The 27,248-nt window shown below is 48.0% G+C and overlaps 10 protein-coding genes across 10 annotated transcripts; 3 read left to right on the top strand and 7 right to left on the bottom strand.

Annotated features, from left to right (window-relative positions):
• Positions 1 to 53: 53 nt before the first annotated feature.
• Positions 54 to 3,817, bottom strand: RhiXN_06245 (papain cysteine protease family protein; the record flags this gene model as incomplete). Its single annotated transcript, XM_043326061.1, has 7 exons — positions 54 to 334; positions 385 to 562; positions 610 to 2,087; positions 2,141 to 2,969; positions 3,022 to 3,498; positions 3,546 to 3,697; positions 3,748 to 3,817. 7 exons carry the CDS (start codon positions 3,815 to 3,817, stop codon positions 54 to 56), a joined length of 3,465 nt encoding a protein of 1,154 aa, XP_043181493.1.
• Positions 3,818 to 4,400: 583 nt separating this feature from the next.
• RhiXN_06244 (GNAT family acetyltransferase) lies at positions 4,401 to 5,094 on the bottom strand (the record flags this gene model as incomplete). The annotated part of the gene is made up of 3 exons (XM_043326060.1): positions 4,401 to 4,859; positions 4,914 to 4,964; positions 5,029 to 5,094. The coding sequence occupies 3 exons, from the start codon at positions 5,092 to 5,094 to the stop codon at positions 4,401 to 4,403; spliced, it is 576 nt and encodes a 191-aa protein (XP_043181492.1).
• Positions 5,095 to 7,167: 2,073 nt separating this feature from the next.
• On the top strand, positions 7,168 to 9,838 carry RhiXN_06243 (major facilitator superfamily transporter; the record flags this gene model as incomplete). The annotated part of the gene is made up of 17 exons (XM_043326059.1): positions 7,168 to 7,303; positions 7,398 to 7,445; positions 7,671 to 7,706; positions 7,762 to 7,809; positions 7,870 to 7,914; positions 7,980 to 8,042; positions 8,298 to 8,376; positions 8,437 to 8,462; positions 8,518 to 8,669; positions 8,723 to 8,791; positions 8,838 to 8,957; positions 9,024 to 9,227; positions 9,289 to 9,306; positions 9,369 to 9,463; positions 9,521 to 9,536; positions 9,600 to 9,647; positions 9,704 to 9,838. 17 exons carry the CDS (start codon positions 7,168 to 7,170, stop codon positions 9,836 to 9,838), a joined length of 1,338 nt encoding a protein of 445 aa, XP_043181491.1.
• A 275-nt stretch (positions 9,839 to 10,113) lies between these two features.
• On the bottom strand, positions 10,114 to 10,627 carry RhiXN_06242 (F-box-like domain-containing protein; the record flags this gene model as incomplete). Its single annotated transcript, XM_043326058.1, has 2 exons — positions 10,114 to 10,482; positions 10,529 to 10,627. The coding sequence occupies 2 exons, from the start codon at positions 10,625 to 10,627 to the stop codon at positions 10,114 to 10,116; spliced, it is 468 nt and encodes a 155-aa protein (XP_043181490.1).
• A 2,228-nt stretch (positions 10,628 to 12,855) lies between these two features.
• RhiXN_06241 (alpha-L-rhamnosidase) lies at positions 12,856 to 13,374 on the bottom strand (the record flags this gene model as incomplete). The annotated part of the gene is made up of 2 exons (XM_043326057.1): positions 12,856 to 13,298; positions 13,356 to 13,374. The coding sequence occupies 2 exons, from the start codon at positions 13,372 to 13,374 to the stop codon at positions 12,856 to 12,858; spliced, it is 462 nt and encodes a 153-aa protein (XP_043181489.1).
• Positions 13,375 to 13,433: 59 nt separating this feature from the next.
• Positions 13,434 to 16,343, bottom strand: RhiXN_06240 (alpha-L-rhamnosidase; the record flags this gene model as incomplete). Its single annotated transcript, XM_043326056.1, has 11 exons — positions 13,434 to 13,637; positions 13,691 to 14,102; positions 14,159 to 14,319; positions 14,390 to 14,451; positions 14,504 to 14,680; positions 14,733 to 15,084; positions 15,138 to 15,229; positions 15,276 to 15,326; positions 15,376 to 15,819; positions 16,235 to 16,275; positions 16,333 to 16,343. The coding sequence occupies 11 exons, from the start codon at positions 16,341 to 16,343 to the stop codon at positions 13,434 to 13,436; spliced, it is 2,007 nt and encodes a 668-aa protein (XP_043181488.1).
• Positions 16,344 to 16,891: 548 nt separating this feature from the next.
• Positions 16,892 to 17,494, top strand: RhiXN_06239 (uncharacterized protein; the record flags this gene model as incomplete). Its single annotated transcript, XM_043326055.1, has 3 exons — positions 16,892 to 16,912; positions 16,990 to 17,166; positions 17,219 to 17,494. 3 exons carry the CDS (start codon positions 16,892 to 16,894, stop codon positions 17,492 to 17,494), a joined length of 474 nt encoding a protein of 157 aa, XP_043181487.1.
• A 1,259-nt stretch (positions 17,495 to 18,753) lies between these two features.
• On the bottom strand, positions 18,754 to 19,853 carry RhiXN_06238 (aldo/keto reductase family protein; the record flags this gene model as incomplete). Its single annotated transcript, XM_043326054.1, has 6 exons — positions 18,754 to 18,988; positions 19,039 to 19,410; positions 19,478 to 19,558; positions 19,614 to 19,657; positions 19,708 to 19,753; positions 19,810 to 19,853. 6 exons carry the CDS (start codon positions 19,851 to 19,853, stop codon positions 18,754 to 18,756), a joined length of 822 nt encoding a protein of 273 aa, XP_043181486.1.
• A 335-nt stretch (positions 19,854 to 20,188) lies between these two features.
• On the top strand, positions 20,189 to 21,241 carry RhiXN_06237 (uncharacterized protein; the record flags this gene model as incomplete). Its single annotated transcript, XM_043326053.1, has 6 exons — positions 20,189 to 20,215; positions 20,261 to 20,453; positions 20,510 to 20,813; positions 20,877 to 20,905; positions 20,950 to 21,097; positions 21,130 to 21,241. The coding sequence occupies 6 exons, from the start codon at positions 20,189 to 20,191 to the stop codon at positions 21,239 to 21,241; spliced, it is 813 nt and encodes a 270-aa protein (XP_043181485.1).
• A 3,776-nt stretch (positions 21,242 to 25,017) lies between these two features.
• On the bottom strand, positions 25,018 to 26,914 carry RhiXN_06236 (uncharacterized protein; the record flags this gene model as incomplete). Its single annotated transcript, XM_043326052.1, has 6 exons — positions 25,018 to 25,126; positions 25,228 to 25,337; positions 25,399 to 25,561; positions 25,616 to 25,757; positions 25,811 to 26,581; positions 26,641 to 26,914. 6 exons carry the CDS (start codon positions 26,912 to 26,914, stop codon positions 25,018 to 25,020), a joined length of 1,569 nt encoding a protein of 522 aa, XP_043181484.1.
• Positions 26,915 to 27,248: the final 334 nt, after the last annotated feature.

Below are 27,248 nucleotides of genomic sequence, written 5' to 3'. Positions count from 1 at the left end.
GTTGAACAACCAGGAGAATACATAAAAATTCTGCAAATTACGATTATTGACCTCTAATTAGATTCCAAAACCCGATCCTTCAACACGGAGCGAGCCTTCAAAACCACCTCGTTCCATTCCCCATCCACATCGGATAGCCAGGTGATTGCTCCTCCCGCACCGTAAGTGAGCTGGTCCTGATAGGCTACCAGAGTTCGAATGACGACACTGAACACTGCTCGGTTATCTAGGCTTAGGAAACCCAAACAACCAGAATATATTCCCCGACGCGAGGTTGTTTCGAGACCGTCCAATAGCTGTACCGAGCGTAGCTTAGGAGCACCCGTCATAGAGCCTATGCATAGATTAGGCGATATCAGACCGTGAAAGGGCAATATAACATACCAGGAGGGAAGCATCTCCTAACACCTTCCACAGTACCAACCGATGGGAGTAGTTCACCTGTGATGGTTGACACGAGCGAGTAAACATTCTCATAGGTTTCAAGAGCATTCAATTTGGGAACATCTACACTAGATGTCCCGCAAAACTCGAGAAGGTTGGCTCGAATCAAGTCTGCGATCTAGAAAGAACGTTAGTATAATAATTAAACGGCCAATGACTGCATACCATTAGATTCTCTGCTGTCTCCTTAGGATCATTCACAAATGCACGAACGCGCTCTTTGTCCATCTTGTACCTCGATGCATCGCATTCCGCCTTCCGAGAACCGCACATGGGTATCTTGCACAACCCGCCACACGCGCATTTACTTCTCTTCAACGTACCCTTGATGGGTTTCATCGCAGCTTGCCTACCGTTAGCTCCATCGAATCGAATAAACAGCTCGGGAGAACACGATATAATCGTCGTCTGGGTCATGGGGAAAGACACAAAGGCAGCGTGTGATGCGGGGTTTTGGACGCGGAAATGTTTGTACACTGCCCAGTAATCGAGGTTGTGCCCGCGAGCCGATGCACTAAACTGGCCAGTGAGACAAAGTTCGTACGAGTTTCCATCCGCTATGTGAGACTTGCAAGCTTGAATAGACGATTTGTACACTTCGGACCCAGAGTCATATGTGAAAGACAAGGGCAAAGGCTCGGTCTGAGATTGTGGGCTGGTGGGTTCACCAGCCGAAGCAAGTTTCGAGAAGCGTTGCTTGATATCTTCTAACCAACCAGAGAACTCCGAGTCAGACATTCCGACTTGCATCTCTGTTTCTTGTTCGAGTATCGGTTTGATACGATCCTCGGTTCCGGTGCGTACGAGACCAAACGCAGTCCAAGTTTTGTTCCAGTGATCATAAGCAATGAGTCGATCAGCAAACATGAATTGAGCATCGGGCGCGTGGGGCGCGGAGGAATCACTGAGAGATGCGCGGTCATACCCTGGTAGTGACCCAACCTTCATTTCGTACCCAAAGTACCCCACAAACCCGCACTGTAAGCCCTCGGCACCCTCTTCGATCTGAACAAGAGCCGATAGGTCGACCTGAATACGATCCATCCATTGCCAGAACGTGTCGCCTTCCTTCAGCTGGATATATTTGCCTGATCCATAAGTCACTCGGTCTGAAGACAGGTCGTACGATATGCAGCGGTCGAAGGATGTCAATCCCATGTACGAAAACCGTGCATATTTGTCTCCAGGCGCGGCAGCTGCTGAGTCAAGCCAGAAGAAGGGCGCATGAGGAGAATATGTAGTTACTTCAAAAATAAGATCTGGGCGACTTTGGGCAAAGGAGGGGATAATAGAGCCAATATCGTATCGCTTGACCGAGTAGATTGGATCACGAGCAACGAGGTTTTCGATGATCGACGAGTCGTCAAGGGCGGAGTCTACCGTATTCAAAACGCAGAGCTTTCGGACATCAAGAGGCAAGGGTAAGCGCTGGGGTCGACCATTGGCAACCCAGAAGTCGTCTACTATATCCATGAAGTTGCGGACAATAAGCTTTCCGGCGTCGATATTATAGTTGGATCTCCGGGAAGAAATTGACTCGGGGTGAAACTGAACACCATATAACGGTAGCGTCTTGTGCTGTAAGCCCATGACTTCCCCGTCCTCCGGGTTAACAGCGACAATATCCAGCTCAGAAGGGAGAGCTGAAATATCACCAATCAGTTTTCGTACGTCAGAAAAGAGCGTTGAAACATACTTGCGGGATCGACTGTGAGGCTGTTGTACCTGATCATATGAAGGACCCGCCTGGGAGTCATGCCTTTGAATACCCCCGTTCCGTTGTGCTGAATAGGTACAGTACGCCCATGAACCAATTCTCCAGAAGATACCACTCTTCCCCCGAGGAGAGCAGCTAGTGCCTGGTGGCCTAAGCAAATACCAAGGACGGGTATCGGCTGGATGGCCAATTCCTTCGCAGTCAAGGCTAACAAAAGATCTCCAGCAACTCCTATATCAGCAGGCACATGAGGCGAACCGGGGCCAGGAGAAAGAATCACAAAGTCTAAATTTGGGAGCACTTGAGAGCGGAACTCGGGCCACGATATTTGATCCGCTCGGAGAATGGCGACGTGAGCAGACAAGGTAGCGTCGAACCCAGCTGGAGTGTTGGTTTCTTGTTCAAATAGCTGAAGTAGGTTGTTTGTGTACGAATCGTAGCAGTCAATTATAACGCCTCGGCGCCATAGAAATGGAGTATGCGGGGTGAGGTCTGCCGGTGGTAAAAGTGTCTCAGGTAGGAAGTCTACTTCAGAGCCGACCAAGGGAGGAGACGACGAGCTCGAGGGACGTATGGAAGAAATGGGCGTCAATGGAGGCGTGGTACCAGGGGTGGTGTCACCGGTACGTAGGCCAATAGAAAAGTTCGGTGCAGGGATGCTGAGATTGGGTGGAGCGAGATAATTGTGTTTAGCTTTCTGGAAAAGACCGGCGCGAGTATGTTGAAACTCTGGTTGTCCATCCATCAGGTAGACCGGGTACGATCCACGAACGGCATTGAAACAAATCATGTTATACGAGTCGGGATTCTGTAGGTCGTCATTGGAAAACATGCCGCCCTTTAATAATGAAACCTCGTACCTTGGAGTACCTCATCACGTCGTCTCTGGTGATCGTCCCTTCCACAATCATTCCTTTCTCCAGGAGTTCTGTACGCATAACACCGGCAATTAGGCCTTTACATAAACTTGGCGTTACGTATGTGCCTTTTGCCAGCTCTCGAGGACCGCGATTCCAGGTTGGCACTGCTGATAGCAGTTCAGGGCCACGTAAATAAACAGCAAAATTGGCAATGCTGGTCTCAGTGATATTGCCCGACGGATTCCACATTAATACGTCGAAGGGACGATCGCAGAGCGGACCATTCGAGGCATAATCAGCATGGACGCGAGTTCGTGCTATGTCGTAGACATCCCTCGCAGTAGATTTGTGGGTGGCCATGGGAGTGATGGGCGTTGGGACCGTGTCGAGTCGTAAAGGCAGTAGTCTAGTATCGGTTTTAGGCAGTGCCGTGGCCGTGACATTAAATTGATAATCACTGTCCAAAACCACTCGAATCTATAACTCGGTCAATTACATTCAAAGTTTAACAGGAGAGTGCTTACGCGCTGACGAATATCATGGCCCAAGGCGTCGACACATTCCCGGAGCGCTTTCTTGAAATGTTCCAAACTTGGCATCTGCTCAGAACTAGAAAAAAGGGCTTTCGCCCCAGAGTCTAGCCGCGCATAATGGCGGTCCAATAAGTAAAACCCGCCTGTCCCAGAATGATTAATAACACTATCTAGCTTTATAGTCCTCACAAACCTTGATTAGGATCGTATAACATAGTGGTCAAAGGGTAAGCCATATCTAGAGGAGAGTTGGATGTAGTCATGGTAAATCGATTTATTAGTGTAAAAATGGAATGAAGGTTAGCAGAACTGAATATAGAGTGTTGAGTCGATTAGGGTTGGTCGTTTAGTCAAAAGACAGTGATTAGTTGGAATATGCAGCTGGGGTGAGGAGCAGCATCGTCGTTCGTTATAAGAGCGAAAAAAGTGATCACCTCCACCGATTAAGTTCATTATGTAATCAGGCGATCGGGCGGCCTCTGAGTCCCAGACCACTCCACTCACGTCAAATCCACGTCTCCATCAACTTCTTCAATCGGCTTTCTTTTTCCATTCTGCTGCGACTATCTCTTGGGAACTCGTATACACCCGAATATTGTTTAACCAACTCAACTACGTCTCTTCGTCAAAGAAGATGCCCGAGCCAAATCCTGAGCAGCTCTATTTTCTGTGACTCCGCGATCATCGGATGTATGGCAGATGATTCTCCACGCGTACGCATGAGGCTCACATATCTCTCTCACAAGTGTAACATTGCCAAGACTTGATTCAAGAATAACACCGGTCTGGAAATCGTTGCGTAAGCTACAGGTTACAAGTTCATGTCCATAAATATCCTCAACAAATCTACTTTAATTTAGACCGCAACGCGCGTAACAAAGCGGGTCGCGTCGCACCTTGCCCAAGGCAAGGTCCCTGGAACTCCTTGTCCTCCTGCCAGGCCATTCCTTGCTCAAAGAATGCCCGATTTACATGTCCGCAGCGAATATCAGCATGAACGAGCGCCCCTTCCTCACCCGCTTTGAACCGACAGGTGTTGACCAACGAAGCGGTCACAGCTTTGATCAGGTTCTCCGCGATGTGATGACGTCTATACTCCGGCCCAACGGCTAAGCTCAGCAAGTCCACCTCGGGCTCAAGTGCCACCGGCCAATCCGGCTTAGTTGTGACATGGGCAGAAGCAAACCCAATTAGAACAGGCTTTCCAGACTCGACTGGGTATTCGGCCACAATGGTGCGGCGGTGCGGATGATAGAGTGATTGATGAAGGAACATCCGAGGTAGCCGTTGTTTGACCAACTCATTCTGCGGGCAGGTAGTTGGAATGTTAATCCAAGGCATCTGGAAAACTCGACTCACATGAAGGGTCTCAACCTTGGCCATGTCACAGGTATTCATAGGGCGGTATACCTGTGGGGTATCATCAAAGGTCAATAAAATGGCATATTCTCTCCCAAAATGGTCATATACGTACAACAGAAGCCGCATCGAACTCAGATGCGTAAGAAGCATCAGAGTATTCGGATCGAGGTGAAGACATTGCTGAGAGGTTAATTATATAAGAAAGATTGATAAGTATAGAATGGAAAAGATGAAGAGAAAAACTGATTTGTTGACTACTCCAAACTGGAATGCAGCAATGTATATAGCTTGCTTGACTGAGGATCCGAACACCTAGTCAATACCATCCTGAACTGTAATCAAGGTCCGTTGGTTGTAAAACTAGAGGGTGGCGATTCCAAGATCCGCCTTAGGTTTCAAGAGAAGTAAGTGGATCATTGTCAATTACTTTGCCAAGGCGAGCCGGACCACAACGATTGTGCCGGAGAGTCATCTGAGCCCGAGTCGCTACTTGAGGATTAAGGGCCATCAACATCAACCGCTCATGGTTAGCTCTGGCGATCATGGTATTCCCGATTATTACGGGCAAAATATTATTGGAGTTTCGGGCATAGGTGTGAAAACGCAACATGAAAGAAAAGAAAAACGCCGGTGGTGTTAACCTTGGTAGCAGTCGCATTTGCGGCTCTGCCGTCCGCCCACTATCAACCTTCGAACTCCAATTCAATGGGACTGCTTACGTACACTAATTTATAGCGTCAATGGTAGGTGCGTGCACGGTGATCACGGTGATCCCAAAAAGTACAGAAATTTCGCATGGCGTCCAGATTTGCCAATCATCCGCGCCCAAAAAACGCAAAATCTCTAACTCGATGGCACACGGGATGAGCTGGGATGCAGAGTCTGAAAATACTAGTCGGATCCTACCAGCACTCCGCGTGTAACGCACGATCTTTTGCGCCCTGAAAGTCCACACCGTTGGCCATTGTATTCTTGAAACGGTTGATATCTTGTGATAAAACAGTTGATGGTACCAACTGTTGGTCTATTCGAGTGGATAGGTTTCAGGAATACCAAGGCTAATATCTCTGGGGGATAATAATTACACACTTTAGATTATATGCATACATTATTACTCTTATCTTACCGAGTATTTTAGCGGTTAATCCATCTTTTTCGTTCAATCTACCTTTGCCAAGAAAGGATAGTGTATAGACTTCATATACTTCAGAAACGGTTATCTGCGTCCCCTTGTCCTCGAATTATAAAACATCATTGTCTACCCCAGCATTAACATGGAGTTTGAAGATGTCACATTATTGCACTCTTTTCTACCTATTCCTGGTATTAATTCCAAGGGCCGGCTGTATGCGCATAAATATATCGGGAAACTGTTACTTCCAATCTGCGGGTATTGTAGTTGTAGACAATCATCAACTTTGCAGGTGCTATAAAAGTTAAACTAAGTCGACCTCTATAATGGTTCCTGAACATTGCTGGTGATAGATTTTCAAAGTTGCAAGTTTTGGATTCATGAGGTCCTTAGTTTCAGACAATCCGCCCATTCACTACGAACAATCCTGTTTTGTATTCATTTTATTTGAATCGATATCGTTTACCTCCGATGGACTGGCTGTGCTCTCTGACAGTTACCTATTCAAAGTATTAACAATGGGGCCTATGTTCAGATAGATATGTATTAATTAAAGGCTGAACACACAAAGGTTATACCATCGGTACCTCTTAGGCTAGTTTACTGCTCTGCTTATTTAATAGCTTGCTAGTCTCGGGAGTCTATTAGGGTCCCACGATTTTGACTTCATACCAACAACCCATCTCCCGCTTATGGTAAAATGCACGTTTTCACAATCCGGGAATTGGGTTCTCATCCAAACTTAGTGAGGTTGTGACCTTAGAAACGACTTTGGTCACGCTGTTTGAGGATATCGGTATTATAATGAATCCCGAGTTCTCCGACATGGTCGGTTTTCACAATGCGATACGCACGGACATCCCCCTTGCAAATAGTTCTTTGCTCCACGAATGCCTAGACACTGTGTGAATATTGAGTGCATATGAGAACGGCTTAGAACCAACTCAATTCCCTACATCAAAGTACACGGCGAAAAGGCAGACACCCCGGGATCGTGTGTCGTGGCAAATATGACATTATTCGGTCCACCTAGCGCTGACCCCCAGACGCAAATAAATAGATACGTGCGCCCTTGGCAGTAATTCATTCCTCAGGCGCGGCAATAACTACAGGTTCGAAATGGGACCTATCGAAAAAGAGCAGACACGGAGTACCGAGAATCAGTCACCCAAATCTATCTCATCGGAGTCACCTCTGAAGTCCACTTCGACCGCGTGGAGTAATGATGAAGAGAGCCAACTCGTCAGAAAACTCGGTAGGTTTCGTTATTACTTGTTGTTCACGGTTCCAAGTGGTGCCTACATCTAATTGACTTGTAACTGACTTTGTTTATACGTGTTTATAATTAGATTGGCGAATACTCCCAGTGGTCACGGTTCTGTATTTGGCAAATTTCAGTAAGTATAGCTAGTTTTCAGGAAGATAGCAAGCTTACGTGGGTATAGTTGAGTAAGTTGCTCTGGGATTAAATCCACCTTCTCAATATGAGCCATGTTTTGAATCTCCCCCCCCCTCCCTTCGAACTCCTTGGCAGCCGCACGAACATTGGAAACGCAAAGTGAGATATACTCAGTCATACAAGAAAGCTTAGCGATTAATAGACTGAAATGACCAGAGTGCAGGGCTAGAAAAGGATATCGGTTTAGTTGGGTATCAATGTGAGTACAAGAACCGACACTTGGCACCATTGGACTGACGGTGACGGCGCACCAGACAATATTGGGCTTTCACTTTTCTACATCACATATGCCCTTTCTGAAGGTGTGTACATATCCATCGATATTTGGGACAATAGTTATAATATGACCATACATCATACAGTCCCCTCGAATTTGCTACTAAAGCGAGTTGGAGCGGATATATGGAGTGAGCTGCAACTTCAAGCCATAAAAACTTCACTCCTAATTATTCACTTTCTGTCCAACAACCAGTTCCTATTCTCGTTATTGGATTTGGGCTAGTTTGTTTCAGTACCGCATTCATCAAAAACTTTGGTGAGTGGAACCAGAATGTCGAACTGATCACTTTCGAGCTCAAAAAATATATGTCCGGTATATCCCATAGCTGGATTTATAGTTGTACGCACGCTATTAGGTGTTTTCGAAGGTGGCATGATGCCTGGCGTAGCGTTCTTTTTAAGTACTTACTACAAACGTGACGAGTTAGTGTTTCGTGTTGGTATATTTTGTAAGCTTAAGCCCATCGTTCGTTATTGTCTCGCGGTACGAATGACTTGCTTCTATGGTTAGCCTCGGCATCCACGCTCAGCGGCGCATTCGGGGGATTGCTAGCTTCTGGGCTCCTCAAGATTCCCAGGTTGAAGGGGCTGTAGGTTGAGATTGATTCAGAGCGTTGAGCACTTGATCTCCTAACAGTGGTCATTGACAGCCCAAGTGGAGCATGGCGTAACATCTGTGCGTCTCTAGCACATCCGAATGAACCGGCAACTTTTACTGATGCCCTTCTCAGTTTTGGTAGAAGGTGCAATCACGATTGCCTTGGGCCTAGCAGGCTTCTACTTTCTCCCTGGTTCGATCGAGAAAAATAAATTCCTGGACGAACGAGAGAAAATGATCGCTGTCCGGAGGCTCATGGAAGACGAAGACAACGGAAATACTGCTGTAAGATTCTATCTTTATAAGTAGTCCGCTTTTCACTAACTATTTCACGGAAGGGGTCCCAAGCGGTTCAAGGCGACTCATGGTGGCGAGCCTTCAAGGACTTGAACACATTGATTTGTGGTGTAAGCCGCAATCGCTTATCTTTTGGAGATTTAACGAGCCATTTAGCAGGTCTGTTTCCTTTTCGATAATATTGTGGTTCAAGGAATATCATTATTTATGCCTACTTTGATGAAGAACATGGGCTACTCGACCATTCAATCTCAATTGCGCACGGTTCCTCCCTATGTGAGTATCTACTATATCCTTTCTTGTGATAAATGACGTTAAAGTACGCATATACTCGATGACAAGGTGGTTGCGTCCGTGTTCGCCATCACAGTTGCGTATGGTTCATTCCGTAGTGGCCGCAGGGGTATCTGGCTTCTATTTTTTGCCCCGCTCGTCATATCGGGTCTGGCTATTTTGTTAGGAACAGCGAACCCTCGGGCCAATTATGCAGCCATGTTCTTAATTGCCATGGGTGCATTTCCGCAAGGCCCGATGCTACTAAGCTGGGTAAGTAATCACTTATTTCAAGTCCATGCTTAGCCTGCCAATACTGTTGAATATTACGAAGGCGACCAATAATTCTGCAGTGAGTTAAACCAAATATATTAGAATAACAGTCTCCAATAAAACTTCTTATGATAATTGCAGCCTAATACAGTCAGGGCTGTGAGCTCAGCTTTAGTTGTCGCTATCGGCACTATAGGCCCAATCATAACATCTTGGATATATTTACCGGGCGATTCGTGAGTACTATAAGCCTTTTATATAGGATGCATCATACCAAACCAACTATAAAATAGACCCAGATATCGTATTGTAAGCCCACATTACTCTCTTTCAGTTTGATTTGACAAGTAGAACCAACCTACTTTCATTTAGGCAAACAGCGTACAACTTGGTGGTCAGGTTACTTTCTTTGCGTTGGTCGTAAGTTAAAGCAATACTACTTGTAGAAATAATCATTTAAAATGTGCGATACGCAGGCTATCCTTATGGTTCATAACATGCGAGAAAACCGCCGCCGGGCCAGAGGCGAGAGAGATTACCGCTTGGACGCATCCGAGCAAGATATTGCACGTCTGGGTTCGTTGCACCCCAATTTCCGCCTCATTGTATAATGGGTTATGTGATGAGCTTCCAGTGCGGAGTTGTTATATATGGGTCACAATTTGTTACAGTAATTTTGGAGTAATTGCTCAGAGGAATGATACATTAGGTTACGAGCTTCACACTAGGTCAACTCTCTTCAGCACTTCCTATTGTATGAGTAGCGCGCTAATGGACAGAGAGTTTCAAGATTGGTACGTGAGGAAGGACCCCAGAATAGGAATTGGAATTGGAAGCGATGCTATGTTTCATTAATTCGAGAGCCAGTAGTGTAAAAGGGAATGAACTATCCATTCATACCAGCAAAAGTGCCGACGTTGATGATAGTGGTAATCGGACCTTGCTCTCTACCGTCACCCAGGGTAGGTTGCCATCGAACATCTCGACCTACTTTCCATACCTCTACCCTATCACCACTCATTCCCCACCCATATCCACCCGGATCTCCCAGATGCAACGGCATCACCGATTGGGACCCTCTATGAGGAGCAATGGCAATTAAATCTAGGCTAGGTAAACGCCGGGCAATCGGTAGTGCAAGCTCGGCCGGAGATAGCGAAAGCTGCAGGGGCAATTGCATCGACATGTATAAGTGTTCGAGCCTAGACAACGAGTGATGAACTGTCCCTTCTGGCGTTACTTGGGCGAAAAGAGACTTTATGACGGTAAGACCGTTCATCAGCAAGATATGTGTTGCTCACCTCGATTCCACCTATTGATGGTCTACTTCCCGGTAAGGTTACGGCAAGAGTCCGAATTGTTCTCGGTAGACGAGGAACGAGATCCGCTAGGACACTCATGCCATCCACGTGAGGTAGATTAACCTCGCCATATATTTCGAGCCGAGTGAGCCGGGAATGTGAGCTCAAGAGATAGCCTAGATCTATTTAGATCTGTGTAAAAGGCCGGCTCCAAAGAAGCTAATTTAAGGCTTTGTGCTTGTTTGATGAGCTTCATGATATGTGGTCCAAGAGGCCGTCGGCAGGTCAGAATATTGATAGCTGGGAAGTGAACATGGCTACAAAATCATAAATGATACTCAATCAAACCTGGGTCATGGAACAGAATTAGTTCAAGACTTACTAAACGTGGGCAAATAGTCTACTACGAACCAAGTCAACTACTTGCTCCCGAGTTCTGACACAGATATTCCGGAAAAGTAATGGGGCGGCCACCTCGCGGAACCGACGTGAGGCACAACTAAGCGATTTGAGATCCAGCACGCAGGGTTTAAAGACATTCAGCTCGGAGCCGGTCTGTTTTCTCTTTCTCGATTTGGTAGACTGCTTGCCTGACTCAACGAATGCTTGTTCGCATATAGCAATGAGAACTTCAGTAGGCAAAGAGCTGGCCATTTTGTACTATTATTCAGGCTGAGTTAGGAGGGCAATTACTGTACGTGTCGTGGTGGTCGTGAGGCTGGGCCGAATTCAGCCCTCTTTAGTAGCTTGAACATCGTGAGATTGTGGAGTAATGCCCAATATCTTATCAGATAATAGTCGTACGATCTCCGTTAACGCTGTGAATCAGGGTCCTGCCAGCAGGGTATCAACTGGGCACCGCACAAGAATCGGGGTGGAAGGGTCACGTCAGAGAGCCTGGACTCTGTCCTGACACTTACTTCACACGTAATGTCTGCCATGTAGCCTACCGTGTAACCCTTTTTCCTGTTTCACCACATGGTGTTGTTTGTAATATGCAGTCTCTGAAGCTGTCGACCCACACAAATTCTGTAAATTATAAGATACAAGAGTTCTGAAACCTTAGGTACTCAAGTAGTTAGTCTTGATTATACCCATCGACACCACCATACTGACACCGAGTAACATGTGACATCCGCTAGAAGTTTTGATATATACTACTACGGTCAAATGCGAGCTGCACTATGCGGAAAAGCGGCACGACATCAGAGGGACCACTCGACATTCCCAGGCCGGGGCTATGCCGAACGGTATTTGGGCCCTCTCCTCTGCACCCTTTATGAAGGTCAGCCATTCATAGCCCTAACGAATTAAGCCGGATACTATGGTGTTTTGTAATCGAGTTATATGGGTATCTCTGCGAAATCAAGATGAGATAACACTCGGTATTGCTGAAAATAAAGCAAGCTAGTATATACATGATGTCCCCCGTTACTTGGTATGTATTATATAAGGGGGTCGAGCTTTTAGAGCCTAAATCATTTATTATATGCTCCGAGCATCATACAGCTTATCTTTTGACGGCATTTGAAGTGACTTGGAGTTAATTCGTCTATTGCCTCCCATTGATCTAAAGCGCTGACTCAGAACCAGACTGGTGACTTTCACACGATTTAACCGTAGGCGAATCTATGCACAGCTTACAATAAATAATGCATCAAATGGCCCACCGATTCAGACATGCCTTTTCAGTATTAACAGCTCCATGGGGGGGAGGGGTTGTATGAATTTTTCAGTGACACTAAAAGTCTGTGGGTCCTTGCTGTCATACAATATGTAGTGGATAGGAGGCCCTAACATTTCGGGAAGACCTTGGCGTTACAGAACAAGCGCCGACGGCCAAACGCGTGCATATACAAGGGTATCCCCTCTTTAACCTCTGGAACACAGACGCGTAGACATATCGAGAAGGGAAAATCACTGAACCGAGAAAGAGTGAAAAGTGGATGTATTGTAAACCTCCCTCAAATTCAGGCTCATCCGATCTCTCGTTTGCTGCCAATAGTCCCAGACACATACAGTAGCGGTTGAATTCGAATCAGGATAAAAGTTCAACAAAATCTTGCCGACTACGAAGGGCAGCACTGATACCTTGTTAGATTACACTTGACTGCTGAGGAAGGTACTTGGGGGGATGATGGTGGTATACGCAATCTGCGATTGAGTTGTGAATGTGACGTTAAGTTCATAGCGCCACATGCATTCGAACAATAATGATCAGCTATTTACCCACTCAAATATTTAATCTGTGCACTTTTAGCATTTTTATACTTCGCACATTTAGCGATACATCACAAGCAGCTGATACTGTGAGTAGTAAGAGTCTTCTATGAAGTAGAAATAGCAAGTTCTGCTCCAATACTTGTTACGTGCAGTCGGTACACATCTCCCTCTACTCTGGCCCATGTAACTCCCACCGGTAGACTATCGTTTCCACTCAGTCTGATGCCTATTCCGTTAATACTCACTGTTTTGTTCGCGGCTCCTGGTACCACAATTGTTCCATTCGTCCCAGGCGGCGCACTGATTCGCATATCAATCCCAGACCCAGTAGTCTCCCATGATGCAACGATTGTTCCCCATGGTGTTGGCACACGTCCGTTCGCATACTTCAGGTTGGCCGTACGGGGTGCAAAAGACCATGTCGAGTAGCCGGGTACTGCGGGAGACACACCCAGCACGTAGCGAGATAGCTGCCAGGTAGGAGCACTACCCCATCCATGAGCCTGAGACGAATAGTTTGGTATGTACGGCTCTCCAGTTGTTCCGTCTGATCGTGAAAGTGAGTATACCTTTGGCAAGGTAGGGGTGGCCGGATCACACGTACTTATAAACTCCCATGTCATCCCTGTGTACCACGGGTTATTCACGTCTGTCTGGTTCTTCCATACCGTGCGCATCAGCCTTATGCTTCATCGTCCATCCCGGCTTCGAACGCTGCCCATGTATGAAAGCCAGATGCATATGGTGACACGATTGGAAGGAACCGGCTTGTGTTTGAGAACGAAAGAGGTCCGAATGGTGTGTCAAGCATTCGCATAGCTTCAATTATTGCGCCCGCTGAGCTCGGTGCACCTGGCGCGCTCGCGATGCCAGATAGTATCGCGTACTGTATCTCCTCAGGTGAGTGTAGGCTCTGGTATGCAGGCGAAACTGACGGACTGCATTGCCATCCTGGCTTATTCCGACGGCATTGTTCCCATCTACGAGTATATATGCGCCCGTACTATTGCTAAACAGCCGATCATTGACCGCCTTTTCGATCTTGTCCGCAGTCTCTCGATATTCCAGAGCAACGGAGTCACCGAGGCTATCGCTGATGAGAGCAGCATTACGGAGAGCCCAGACGACAATAGAATTTGCGCCAATATGGGTGCCTGGGGTGGGTCCGTCGTAGTAGTCAAAGTCCATAGCTGCGGGACCTTCTACGGTAATAAGAGCAGTCTCCTTGTCAAGAAAAGAGAGACCGTATTCGATGTCGCGCTTGATTGCAGGCCACCACTTATTGACGAACCGAGTATCACCGGTGTATTGATACCATTCATACCAGGCATTCGCTGACGAGATAGCATATCTGTAGCACAATTAGGATAGGAAGAATCCATGTCACCACAGAGTTTGATAGCTCACATAACTGAATAAAAATTACTACTCTTCCAATCATTGGTTGGGACTTCGGAAGGGATTACACTGGCGAGAACCGAACTCGATATCTGTCCTTGGGAGTCCTGTACCCCCGTAAATAATAGCAGGCTTCCTGCAACCGCTTCAGTGTTTGCGGTGGAGTAAAACTAAGCAAGAAGGTCAACCATATAAACTACTATAATTCTTTGTAGATTAAGCCTTAAGCTTGGTACTGACGATTGTGGGTCCAAAAATCGAGAAATCACCCGCCCATACGACTCGGTCTCTCTTAGCACCGTCTAAGTAGGTCAAATGAGAAGAGTCACCGCAAGATATAACGCATATACGCACCAAAGCAAACTCCGTAGTAATTAGTTCCGGTCGCGAAATCTTCTAAAGCACTCTGACTTGTCAGACTGTTGAAATACAGCGTTTTCTCATCAATGTCCCGAACAAGCAGGTTCTTCACAATGATTGCAGTATCGCTACCAGCTGAGAGCCCAAACGGCCCAGATGATGAAATACCATCTAACGTGGCCTTAATTCGACCATTTTATGCATACTTGGGGTGAGAACATACCATATGATACAGCTCCAATTTCGACCCCATCGATGCTGGCCGTCATGGTAGCATTACTATCGCCGCGGACCGAGAATTTGACATTATGCCATTTTCCAGTAGACAAAATTCCTTCTGGAATGTCGACAGATGAACCATCGTATCGTGAGAAGGTGCCAGTCCCGTTACGCCCGACTGTAAGATAAAATTCGGTGGCACCGGGATCAGGAGCAAATTGGCCACCCTTGTTCACTGTAAAGATCGAGCCGCTAACAATGTATAGCGAAAGGCTAAAGTCGATTTGACCCCAATTTTGACTTTTTTCATGGATAGCGATGTTCTTTGACTCAATAAGCGTCCCTATCGCAGAAACCTAACCACTTTGAATAAGAATTTACCCAATAAATATCCAGTACCCAGACATACATGCCAGGCTGGAGCAAAACTGCCTTTGCTCGCACAGCCCAGCTGGACGGTACGAGCACCAGTTATCCACAGCTCATTTAAATAGTCATCACCTAATGAAGGTTTTAATAGCGACTAAAGTTAGAAATTACCACTTACTCGAGTTGAAACTTCCAGGAAGATCGGACATCGGAGTAACATCAGTGACGGCTACCAGGAGCGTCAGCCAAAGTTAGCTAGCGCAAGGGTGGGACACTACCTTGAAATCCGGCTTCACTGATAGACACATCTGCCGCCCCATTGACATGTTCAATGAGAATGAATCGCTGTCCGCCTTGAATCCCCGTTCCGAGCCATCGCCCTCCCCAACCAGATACAGTAATAGCTTCTGATCGAAATCGAGCTCCTGCATGACCCATAAAGGGATATCCATCGCCAACACCGGGCTTCAGCGCCGCAAGTGACTCTGATACCGTGTATCGTATAACTGCAGTGTTTTCCGGAGTTCCCGGAATGAATTCAAATACTGGATATCCACCAACATCCAGACCAAAGTCCAAGATAATATTCGAGTTTGGAGATAGCTTCGTTGCCCCCTGAGAGCCGTTACGACTACTGGGCCCGCTAGGCTGGACGAGACTTTCAGCATTCGCGACAGTCCCGTTAGTCGAGTGGACCCTGGTGGGCCGAAAGGTGTATGGTACTATTGGTTTTGATGATTGGCCAAGAAAAACTGGAGGGCTAATATGGGGCTGGCCAACCGCAATACAAGGCATGTAAAAGGTCCCAAGGACCAATGCAGATACTAACAGAGGGCGCATGCTCTTGAAAGTATGAATTCTTAGAGGCAATAAGGTCGTGTTAATATACTATCAATAACCGGTGAGAACGCTACAAAACACCGGTATTGTCAAATTCTTTGAGTTCTCAGAGACCTCAATTGGTTCCAGGTCCGTAATTATTTGCCCAGGAGAGGTTTCTCGTTGGTCGTATACGTTCTGACTGGTAATTCAATGGATTGCCTTACTAGATACTATCTCCGTTCTACAGGTCTATATAGAGTAATTCTAGAGAGAGAAGAGACATAGAATTCACGTGCGACTATAGCCGATACATACTAGCATCTTTCTGGCCCTCATGACCATACTCATATTTCCGCCTGAACTGATTTGGCTGTGAGTGATGTCAGAAGAGCGATATCTCCCGATATACATACCGTTGGGTCATGAGCGCGAGATTTGACGCTGTCGATTAAAAAAGCCGGTCACGCATATTCAATAGAACATTATAATCCCAATGGCGCTGTTCTAGAGGTGGCTTAGATAAACTCGATGGCAGACGTGTTAAGCAGAACATATTATGAGGGAATCGAAGTCACCATGATCACTCTAAAGTAGGTATCACGAAATCGAAGGTATCTTATCCTCTGAATATACTTCACCAATGGGGAAACGACTTTATGCCAGAAGCATAACGAAGTGGAGGTGGATGCAAAAGAAGCACTGTAACGACAAACTGCACGTGACCCTGGAAGACAATTTATTCCCATAAGACCCGGTAAGAGCGCGTTTCGCGCACCTCAAGGCATACTCTCAGGGCTGCCGTACCCGATAATTTGTACACTGGGCAATAATACTGTGATGATCGCGCGATTGCGAATTGTACGTTCTACAGGTGCCGTTTTGATATATCCCCACTAAGTACGCTATCTAGCAAAAACTTTCTTTAAATCATTTACATGTTAGCATTCGGACTTGTGCGTATCTCTAATCCTCATGAACTCTTCGATCCTTGAAGTCAGCAATGATTAGATGTGGCTCCGACGAGCTCTCTACCGCCATCTCTACCTTCACCAGTGCCATTAATCACCCAGCAAGACTTGGAAACCCACATTAACGCTCTACGGGGGAACGGATGGCATTTTCGACAGTCAAATAGGAACATTGAGCAAAATGACATGTGGGAGCTCCGACACTCGGGGCGCTTTCCCTCATTCAAGGCGGCTATGGGTTATGTAAACGATGTGGCGAACCTGGCAAAATCTGAAAAGGTGTGATTCAACCATACATACGATATTACACGTTCTAAGATCACCTGGTTAGCATCATCCAACAATTGTTATTTTCGACCGCGTCAATGTAGCGATCGCTCTCATTACTCATGATACGGCCAAACCTCCCATAATAGACGCACCCTCCACCGATTTGCATGCACCAGCCACCCGTCACCCTGGAATAACACTGCGTGATATTCGCATGGCGTTACTTATCAATCCGCTCCTTGATCTTTACAAAGTTATCGACCGGAGCCCCCCTACCGAGGATCCTATTCCTAGATATGAAGATTTAATGGGGGTTAACATTGAAAAATCTAATTAATTACAATAGCCCAATCAAGTGTTCGACCAATCCTTTGAGATTTTCCAGGCACCCATGAAGATACCTCACTGAGTTATCGAAAGAGTGAAATACCAACAAACTTCTTTGGCCCAATGGAAGGCCCCAAAGCACCGCTAAATTTACCATCCTGGTATCGGACTTTATGATTGATTGATGCTATGCAGTACAAACTGCTCAAACTTACGTAGCCCAGACCTGGATCCAGAAAGGCAGTTTCCGTTTAGTTTGCTAGTTGTAAGCCTCCTTCTCGGACTTTTACATTTTCGTCATGTATAGCTATTATGCTAGTTTTGGGGATGTGCTTCGTAACCTTCTCGGTTGCCCTTGTTGAGTGATTGGCCTCACAGTGCATGTAACCCCCTTATTCGAGTATTTACAATAGAAATAAGTGTATGTGATGTTGTGGGAATTTCGCGCCGTGGGAGCGCGCTTCGCGCGCATCGAGATACATTCCCCTATAATACACACTAAATGATATGTATATGAGGATTCCACAATTTCAAACCTTAAGTCCATAAAGCCCCTCTCGATCTGTTCTCAGTGAATTTGTTGCTAACGAAAGTTTCCTTTCGGCCATTTAAATGCTGGCATTCGGACTTGTGCGTACCTCGAAAATTCTGGCGGCACTAAACCCTTCAAGCCATTCAGGGATAGACACTGTATCTCCTCACTCTCTACCACTATTTCCACCTTGTCCGGTGCCATTGATTACCGAGAAAGACTTGACAAGTCACATTGACATCCTACGAGAGAATGGTTGGTACTTCCGACAGACGAGCAAACGTTTTAAGCAGCTAGGCTGTACTGCTACTTGGTGGGAGCTACGACACTCGGGGCGCTTTTCCTCGTTCAATGTTGCCATGAATTATGTGAATGATGTGGCAGCCTTGGCAAGGTCCGAAAAGGCTTGTCCTAACTATACACATAACCCTACGCGTCCTGACGATGTTTGACAGCATCATCCAACGATTGTGATTTTTGACCGTGTTAATGTAGCCATCGCCCTGGATACTCATGACACAGTCGAAGGATCGGCAATACCTCACAATTCTACCAATTCTCATACACTTGTCGCTCGATGGCCTGGGATCACGCTGCGCGATATTCGCATGGCACTGCTTATCAATCCCCTGCTCAATCATCACAAAGTTGTCGAAAGAGGCCATCCCACTGGAGATTGTATTCCTAAATATGAAGATTTGATAGGCGTTCGCACTGAAAAAATTGAATGAAGCGAGCTAATGTCCAACCAATCCCTTGAGACTATCGAGGTGCTCGTGAAGGCTAATTTCGTCTGACTCCAGGCCATCCTTCATATGTTGTGCGTTGGTGCTTCCTGCCAAAGGGATAATACCTAATGACTGTACGAATTTATAAACAACCTGAGCGTTGGTGGCATTTTGGCTGTGTGCAATGTTGGTAATCAAGGGGTGCCGGTATAACGACGGGCTTCCTGTCAGTGTCCAGAACGACCTGGGTCAAGCAATATTAGAACTCGTGAATTCTTTGACATGAAGACATACTGGTAAGCAATCTTATTTTCCAAACAATATTTATGCACTTGAGCATCCCAAGCGTTTCCTTCGTACCACCGATTCTGTACAACATCTACCTCCCCAATTGATTGCAAAAGCTCCAGGGCCTGGACATCGTACGTATTAGAAACCCCGATTCGTCGGACCAAGCCTTCTTTCCTGAGATCGCACAATGTATTCCAAGCTTCTTTGGTATGGCTGGTAGTCTCCAGAGGAGAATGAAGCAAGTAACTGTCGAGCCAGGCAGTCCTTAAATTGGATAAAGATTTTTGTAGGGAGGTGCGAATCTGAACTGGGATAGGCACTGAGGGATCGTATGGAATTGGTTGGGAACGATCATGACCTCCGATAGGAGTATACCTACATACGCAGACGAGATTATATGCGACGTCGAATCAATAAAAAGCGAAGCCGAATCTCTACATACTTGGTTTGAACAAAAATGTCTTCTCGAGTCACTTGGTTTTTCTCATACAACTCAGCTAGTGCTTCGCCTACCAGATCTTCGCTATATTTTGGAAACAAATCAGTTTTTCGGACCTAAACTGTCATAATAAACCTACCGATAGTGTTTAGGCTGGCAAGCAGTGTCAATCCCTCGGAATCCCTGTCGAAGAATTAATTGTTTTTATTTTGGAATTATTCACCAAGGCGCACCTGTTGAATAGCCTGAATGACCAGTGCTTTCGTTTGCTCTTTTTTCCTGTTTGAGATACAATTATTGAGACTCGACCACGAGGTAGCACGTATTGGACCCACCAGGCAGTGCCGTAGATAATTTTTGGAAGGTTGGTTGGTGTCATCGTTGAAGAGACGTCCGTGAATAGAGGGCTTGTGAATGATGATGATACACAATGACGCTGTATTAGTTAAGCAAATACCAGCAGGTGGTTAGGTATGGCGCGCTATAGGCCTTAAAAGAACAGCAGGTACCATGAGCACTAGCCATTCAACAGATAAGCATGATTCAAAAGAGATTCACAAACAAATTCCGTACTCACTGCCACAACGTCGACATCTCTCCCCTGGTCCAGCTGATATGAACTCATAGATAAGTCACTGGCTCATGATCCGATTGGTTGAATCCATCGTACGATACTCCTGTGTTCAAGGATGAGCCAATTGAATATGCTTCAGAATGCGCCCAAAACGCGACTGGGGCGGGGTCTGTTTACAGGGCACCGATACTCTCTATCGATTTTATCGATAGGTACCATTTGCTGATCAATCAGCTCGGATCATGGCGACTCACGTTCGGAATGCTGTGACGCGCCAGCTATCGCGGTCACGTGAGATAGGACTGACTCCTCTGGACGCGGATCCTACGGACAACCACCACGCAAACAATATTGGCACGTGTAGGAAGGAGGAAGTATATATAGTGTACGCTGCTCTCGAAAACAGTACCCAACTCTACTCGAAAACCTCTCGTGGCTTGTTCGTTTACACCCCCGTTCAGTTTTATTGACCCTCTGCTGCACGTTCAATGTCCTCCGAGAAAGAGTCTTCCCTTTGGCTAAGCCAGTATGGAGCACCGGCACTGAACAAGTCGAGGTTGAAGTTGTCGCCACAGGCGATATATACCATGTAGACATCGACATTGCCAAACGGATGGGTATCATTCAAGGCAAGCACATCTTCCTTATCCGCGCATACATACGGCACTCTAACCTTGATCTCTCATCTTTCTCAATTGAAATAGAGGGAGCCAATTCTGAATCACCTTTAGACTCACAGGATGTAGCACCCAAGATTTTGAACGCGTAGGCTTGCAATCCAAGCTCCCTTCCAAAAATAGCAACTGAACTCCCCTCTGACTTGTTTAGGCGCTCACCTTCTGCGCTGAGGACCGCTCGTGTACCAAGCCACCTTCCCAAGAACTGGCTCACATACTCAAAGAAACAGCAACGCCGGTTGGCGCTCCTTCTCCTTCGGCCTCTTCTGAACCTGAAGCTGCACCAGAAGCGTCAACCTCGACAGTCCAAGTAGCTTTTGCGGATCTGGCTATCGCGGACGAAGGCGACGACGATGACGAAGAAGATGGCTCGTATTCCCGAGCGAGTCCGACTCCTCCGATAGCGGCGAGGAATACTCCGATACGGACCCGACCGATTTCGGTACCGCCAATATTCAAGCCGAGCGGGAAGAATACGAGGCCAAGGAAAAAGGAAAAGAACAGCTCGGTCTCTAAAGAAAGAAAGAAATTTGGCCACAGTCCCTTTTGGTGTCATTGACCGTTGGTTGGAACGTCCGGTGATTTGTGGGGGAGACATCTAGCCACAGGGGAGGAGAAGAAGCAAACAGTTGTCCGAGGTCCATGACGCCTGCCAGAAATCCCGGACTTTCCGGTAACATCTATACACTACCGACTCTAATACATAGTGCATGATTCCCAAATTTTTCGTTTTATTTTGTTTACCTATCCGGCCACTTGAATCGCGATCCTTGAACACGACTGGAGCAAAAACCGCGCAAACACGCTGCAACCCCCCCGGCGTCTAGAGCGAAAATCGACCGTGATATGTATATTCGCCGCCGAAGCGTATCATCATAATAACCGTCGGGCAAAATTAACGTGCTCGCTCTAGTAGGGTATACCAAAGGGTACTCGATTATGGTGCCGAAGCTAAGAACCGGTCCCCTATATCCGGGTATCCAACTTGTACCATTCAACCATGTCCATGAGCTCACCTCACTTTGAGAGAACTTGAAGGCGACAAGGTCCCCGACGGATCGAACGAATATGTTACCTTTTGAAAAAAAAAAAAAAAGTTAACATACCGAACGGTTCTGGAACATGGATACCGAGATGGTGTGTGTGCTGGATGGATGCGGTACGAGGCGGGAGTCGAGGTCAAAGGTTGTGTGCATACATGAGCACCCTTTTACTTGGATGAATGGTTCTCCCTCCCGTCAAAGGGCTAGGTACACCGGTATGATTGAGACGCCCTTGAAATTGCACCAGCCTTCGAATCGAACATCACACCACGACGTTGCTCAACATTCCGAAATACACCCTTCTGATCGCATAGAAACCAACCATCATAATATACTCATATTCTCATGAACAACAACAGAAAGAGTCACAAACACAACAAGAACAATCAGTGAGAGAGAAAAAAAGAATCATAAGATGATACATCTACACAAAATGCGTGGTACAAAAAGGGTAGTGATAATGCGTGGGTCAAAGGCTTGGTATGAGTGCAGCAAAAAAAGAAAAGGAAAAAAGAAAAAGAAGCGGGTTGCGTTTTCTTTGGCGCCGAGGTTCGTTTTGTCCTATTCTCTTCCCTCCCAGATACATACGACGACAGATTGAAGAAGAGAGAGAAAGAAAGAAAGAGGGAACAGCAAGGAGCGCGTCGCTCAAACGCCAAGTGCGTAGCCCGTCATAAAAGTCTACAATGTATAGACACATAGATAGAGAATACCATAGTCCCCCATCGTTCATTAAACCATACCCAACCCAGCGGTCCGAGTGGTCGTCCCAATCACCCCGCTCGTGCTCTTTACTTTTTCAAATATCCGAAAGAGGGAAATAACCAAGTTGGCGATATACGATACTGCACATACACACACACGCACACGCACAACTGGCATGAGAACAAGTAACAAAAATAAAGCAAGACATGACAAACTCACGTAATCCAAAGATAACCAACGCAATGAGCGCCCGCTGGCACGAACACAGCTCGTTTTGGATGTGCGGTCCTTCCGGAAGACTCGTCAGCGGGTTGATCGAGAGGTTCGGCCTCAGATGGGTCCACCACCTCGTTGCCGAGGGCGGAGCACATTGGATCGGGGCGGTAAAGTAGTTGTCGAGCGATAGCGACAGGTTGGCGGACCACATGCATATGAACAACGTTTCCACCAGGGTGCTATTAGTTCCCGACCACCAAGAACCGGTAAGCGAGAAGATCCAGGGGAGGGCGAGAAAAGTAAACCCACTGGAAAAGTTTAGACGACGTCTGCCAAAGACCCAACGGCTTGCCGAAATACTCTGCCTATTCCTGACATGTCAAAAATCCCACACTCGTGAAAAGGAGAGATTCGAGGGAGGAGTGGCGAGACTGGGAGGGGGACTTACGTATATGGCAAGCAAAACGTGAATGAGTGTCGGCGGGCCAAAGATGATCACCAGAGTTCTGTAAAAAAACGGTATCTCGGTCAGTCATTGATTGTCCAGTCGAATGTGGCGATGAAGAGATAGGAGAAATAACGCATACAACGTTGTATATGCGTGTCGAATAAGGAACAATCCTCCGACAAAGAGACATTTGTGCTCGGAGCAAAACCCCCCGAGAGAGGCGTGCAGAAATAACCGAGACCAAAGCGAACATTGAAAACAAGGCGAGAAAAAAGAACCACGAAACCCATATCGGAGACACGATCCAAATCGAGCACGACTGATGTAAGCCAAGGAGAGCGCGCGCGCCAAGACTGACCCAGCAGGTACAAGCGTATATGCGCATGGGCATGGCAGGTACAAGCGAGGAAAATTAATCGCGCGCAGTTGGAGTTGGGAGGATGGTTTGTCCGATGGTTTGGGCGTAAGAGTGGCAAGGGCGCAATCGTGCAAGGCGGTTAGGGATACGAGGCGCAATGCGCAAGCGCGCGCAGGTCGAATACATGTGGCGCGGCTCGAACCACGCAACAACAGGCTGAAGCAAGACGCCCAATCAACCAACGGGGAATAACCCCTTCACCTTCACTCTCGCAAGTCGTCACACTACCCGCTCCACGGGCCCCGGATCCCTTTTAAATGACGCATAGAGAGATCAAGAGAGATTGAGAGATTTATCCTATTCGATCGGACGAGCGGCGGTAGGGCGCAAAACGGACCATCGACAGGGAGACGCTGATCGACCCCGGCCGGGAGTAGACGCCAATGGGCAAATTGGACGCGATTGATGAATGAATGAGATTCGACGGGAGGAATAGGAGCCTAGTGGTGGGCGAGTGGGCGAACGAGCGAATGGGAGGTGGCACATCCGAACCACAGAGTCAATCGAACGAACAAGAGGTGCTGAGCTCCAAGGACGATGGAAGAACCCGAACCCGAACTTGGGAAACCATTATTTGACGCTCCCGGCGGCCCAGTTAGACAACCGAACTGGACCCCGCTACAAAGACCTTAATCGGCCCAACCCAGCTCGATTACGACACCCATAATCACTTGTTTAGGCGTCCCGGCGAATAACGCGCAGTCGGATTCCGCACGAATAGCATTCGTCCCTCTCCTGATTCGGTCTACCCATTCACGCCGCCCTGCTTCCCGATCCTAGTTTCCCGATTCGAGTGAGATACCCAGCGCCGGTTCCGATCCGATCCCGCCTGCCCTCTCCTTCTCCCTCTCGCTCCTTCTCTCCAACGAAAACGAGACGGCAACCACAGTCGAGCGAATCAGAACCAAAATCCGCAAAAAGACGCTAGCGAAAAGCGCGCATACACAAGGGAACCTTCGAATTGATGGGTCCCTCGAACTTCGGCATGGTGCGCCGAAGGGAGGAAATGTGCGCGTGTGCATGTATATGTGTGTATGTGCGAGTCGAGTAGGTTTCCGAACGGACAAGGTTTCCAAGTCTTGTGTGTGTGTGACTTGTTGGTGTGTGTGATATGGGCCGTTGGTGGATGGGTTTATCGTTTGAGTTTGCGGGAAGGATGGGGAATGAATGAGCGCCACTACCAATCGACTTTCCAGTTCCGGCACGAGCAAGCGGGTCACACGACCTGCCTCCTGTCCTTGTCCCAGCCCAGCCCCGCCCCGACCCGCCCTCTATCCAATCCCGACTCGGACGGCCCGACCCGACGACCGCTGGTCCTAGAGCAAAACCACATGGGAGCCGAGCCCGACCTGGTTCGGTGCCAAGCCTTGTCGCAGCATCCACACGTCATACCCATCACATCTTTCCCCCAACAGGATCCAGTCTCGACTTGTCATCTACCCCTTGAGAATATGTTTTTCCTTTAAAGGATATAGAGAGTGTGGCCGGTAGTAAACTTTGCTTGAGAAGCAACAGGTACGCCCTCGTCCAGTGCCAAGGGACGCACTGCGCAAATCCCTCCAACCGCAACCCTACGTGCAACGCCGTCCAGATCTCGATCCGGTTCCATAAACCGCAGGCACCAAATAAAGAAACAAACAAAAGAGAGCAAGGAAAAGGGGACACTACTTACGGTGAACTGCCAATACTGCCCAGGATATGAAGTCGCAATTCGACTTTGCGCATATGCACGGCGAGAGCGAGGGTGGATGAAGTGAGGGATATATTAAGCAGACGAAAGAGCTGTTTGGTCAAATGCAACCGTCGGATGAGCGCAGAACAAAGCCAAAGACAGAAAACGCACCAGGGGAACATATATTTGATACAACAAAAAGTTCATCCACTTGCTCCGACGCTGGAGAACGGGACCAACAGACAACTGAGCCGGAGTACCCGGGCCCGTCGACTGCTTTTTGCGCTCGAGCGGGTTGGTAGAGTGGGTACTTCTAGACATGCTGGTGTCCCAGCTTTCAAGTCAGTCAACAAAGGCCAATGGCAGAGTAAGAGAAAGCAGGACAGACCTGCTCACACGACCGTCTTCGGGGCCTTCCGGGGTGGGAGCGCGGACTCGCATGGGTATGCTCTGGACGGGGTCCCATGCTGCTCCTCCCCACGAACGATCACGGGAATGGAAATTGTCGCGGTAGGTGCGGTCGGGTGCGCCTAAAGGAGCGAAATGAGATGTCATGAAAATGAGAAAAAAGGAATAGAGTTACCGGGAACACCTTCCCACCTCTTCTCCTCGTCGGCTCGCTTGCCTCGTCGTCGCTTCTTCCTACCCACGGGCGAACTGGCGACCGAGCCCGGGAACAATCGCGCGGGGTTCCAGGGACTGGCCCATCCGGGTGTCTTGCTATGAGCGGTGGTAAACATGTCGTGTCGCGGGGTCATGGGCGACGGCACTGCGTCTTGCTGGGGGAGCTCGGGTGGAGGGAGGACAAGCGAGGGCGAGGGGGATGGCATGCGGGGTGGGAGCGACTGGACAGAACGAGAGGAAAGCGAGCGCGAGCGCCTGGGCGTATCTCCTTCCTCTTCTTCTTCTTGCACTTCTTCCTCTCGACGCTCTTCTTGTTCATGGGAGCGGTCATAGTCGTGAGCCCGAACATGGTCATGATCATGACGCTCCTCGAGCCTCTGTGCGAGATTCTCCAACTGGGCAGCAGTAGGACCGCTCCCGAGGTTGCCCAAACCAGCCATAAACGGCCAATGAAACTTGCGTCCGCCATCGTGGTCGCGCTCTTCCTCTTCTTCCCGCTCGCGCTCGCGCTCTGGGTCATGGGAGCTCGCCCCGCCCCACCTGGGCAGCGCAAAACTGAACCAGCGTGTGGACTCGGCGCCAGTTGAAGAGACCAGCGACGCATGGTCTGTGAGGTGCGGTCGGCTCCGGCGGATAGACGGTACAGGCGAGGGTCGTCGCATCAGCTCGGGCGCAGACACGTGCGTCGGGATGGGCTCGGGCTCGGGATCAGGCTCGTCCGCCGCATAGGCTTGAAGCCCCATCCCAGATTAAGCTGAATAATATACATAGACATAATGGAAAACTTACGAGGCGTCACAATCACCCGTGGTCTCTGCGGTCTCGCTTTGGGGCTCGAAGGGGGCGGCGGGGGAACAAGCATCGTGCGCGCTCTCGACGCAAGGCTAGCAGGACTCGTAGGCGACCTCGGTCTCCTCGTACTCGCTCCGCCCTCACTCCTCTTGCTCGTCGGACTCGGCACTTCACTCCGTTTCGTCAACCCAGATGTGGATGTAGACGGCCCCTCTGCCCGCTTGGACGGTGTACCTTCCGACCGTCGGGTGGTCGTCGAAGCAACCGGCATCATAACACAAGAGGGGTCCAAACGAGGGGCTCACCCAATCGTTACGGAACCCCTCTATATCCAGCCCTCCACTGCCACGTGACTTGGCATTAACCACGCACCACTTGAGGCACATTCGCCGCACCTCATCTGCGATCTGCCCGATCCCCCGGGAGCTGGCCACGGGTCCGGAACACTCCTTGCTCTCTAGTGCGTGCAAGAGGGGGCGAGAATGCGCACCCGGCAAATCATTCTGAACCGCATCGCTTTTCATTTACTGTACATTACAAACTTGTGCTCACTCCACTCGAGAAAAATGTCCCATCACACAACAACAACTTGAATCAACTTGGCA

Source organism: Rhizoctonia solani, chromosome 7 (assembly GCF_016906535.1).
Source record: "Rhizoctonia solani chromosome 7, complete sequence".
Taxonomy (NCBI): Eukaryota; Fungi; Basidiomycota; class Agaricomycetes; order Cantharellales; family Ceratobasidiaceae; genus Rhizoctonia; species Rhizoctonia solani.
The sequence above is the reverse complement of the archived record's forward strand: the minus strand, read 5'-3'. Positions and strand labels throughout refer to the sequence as shown.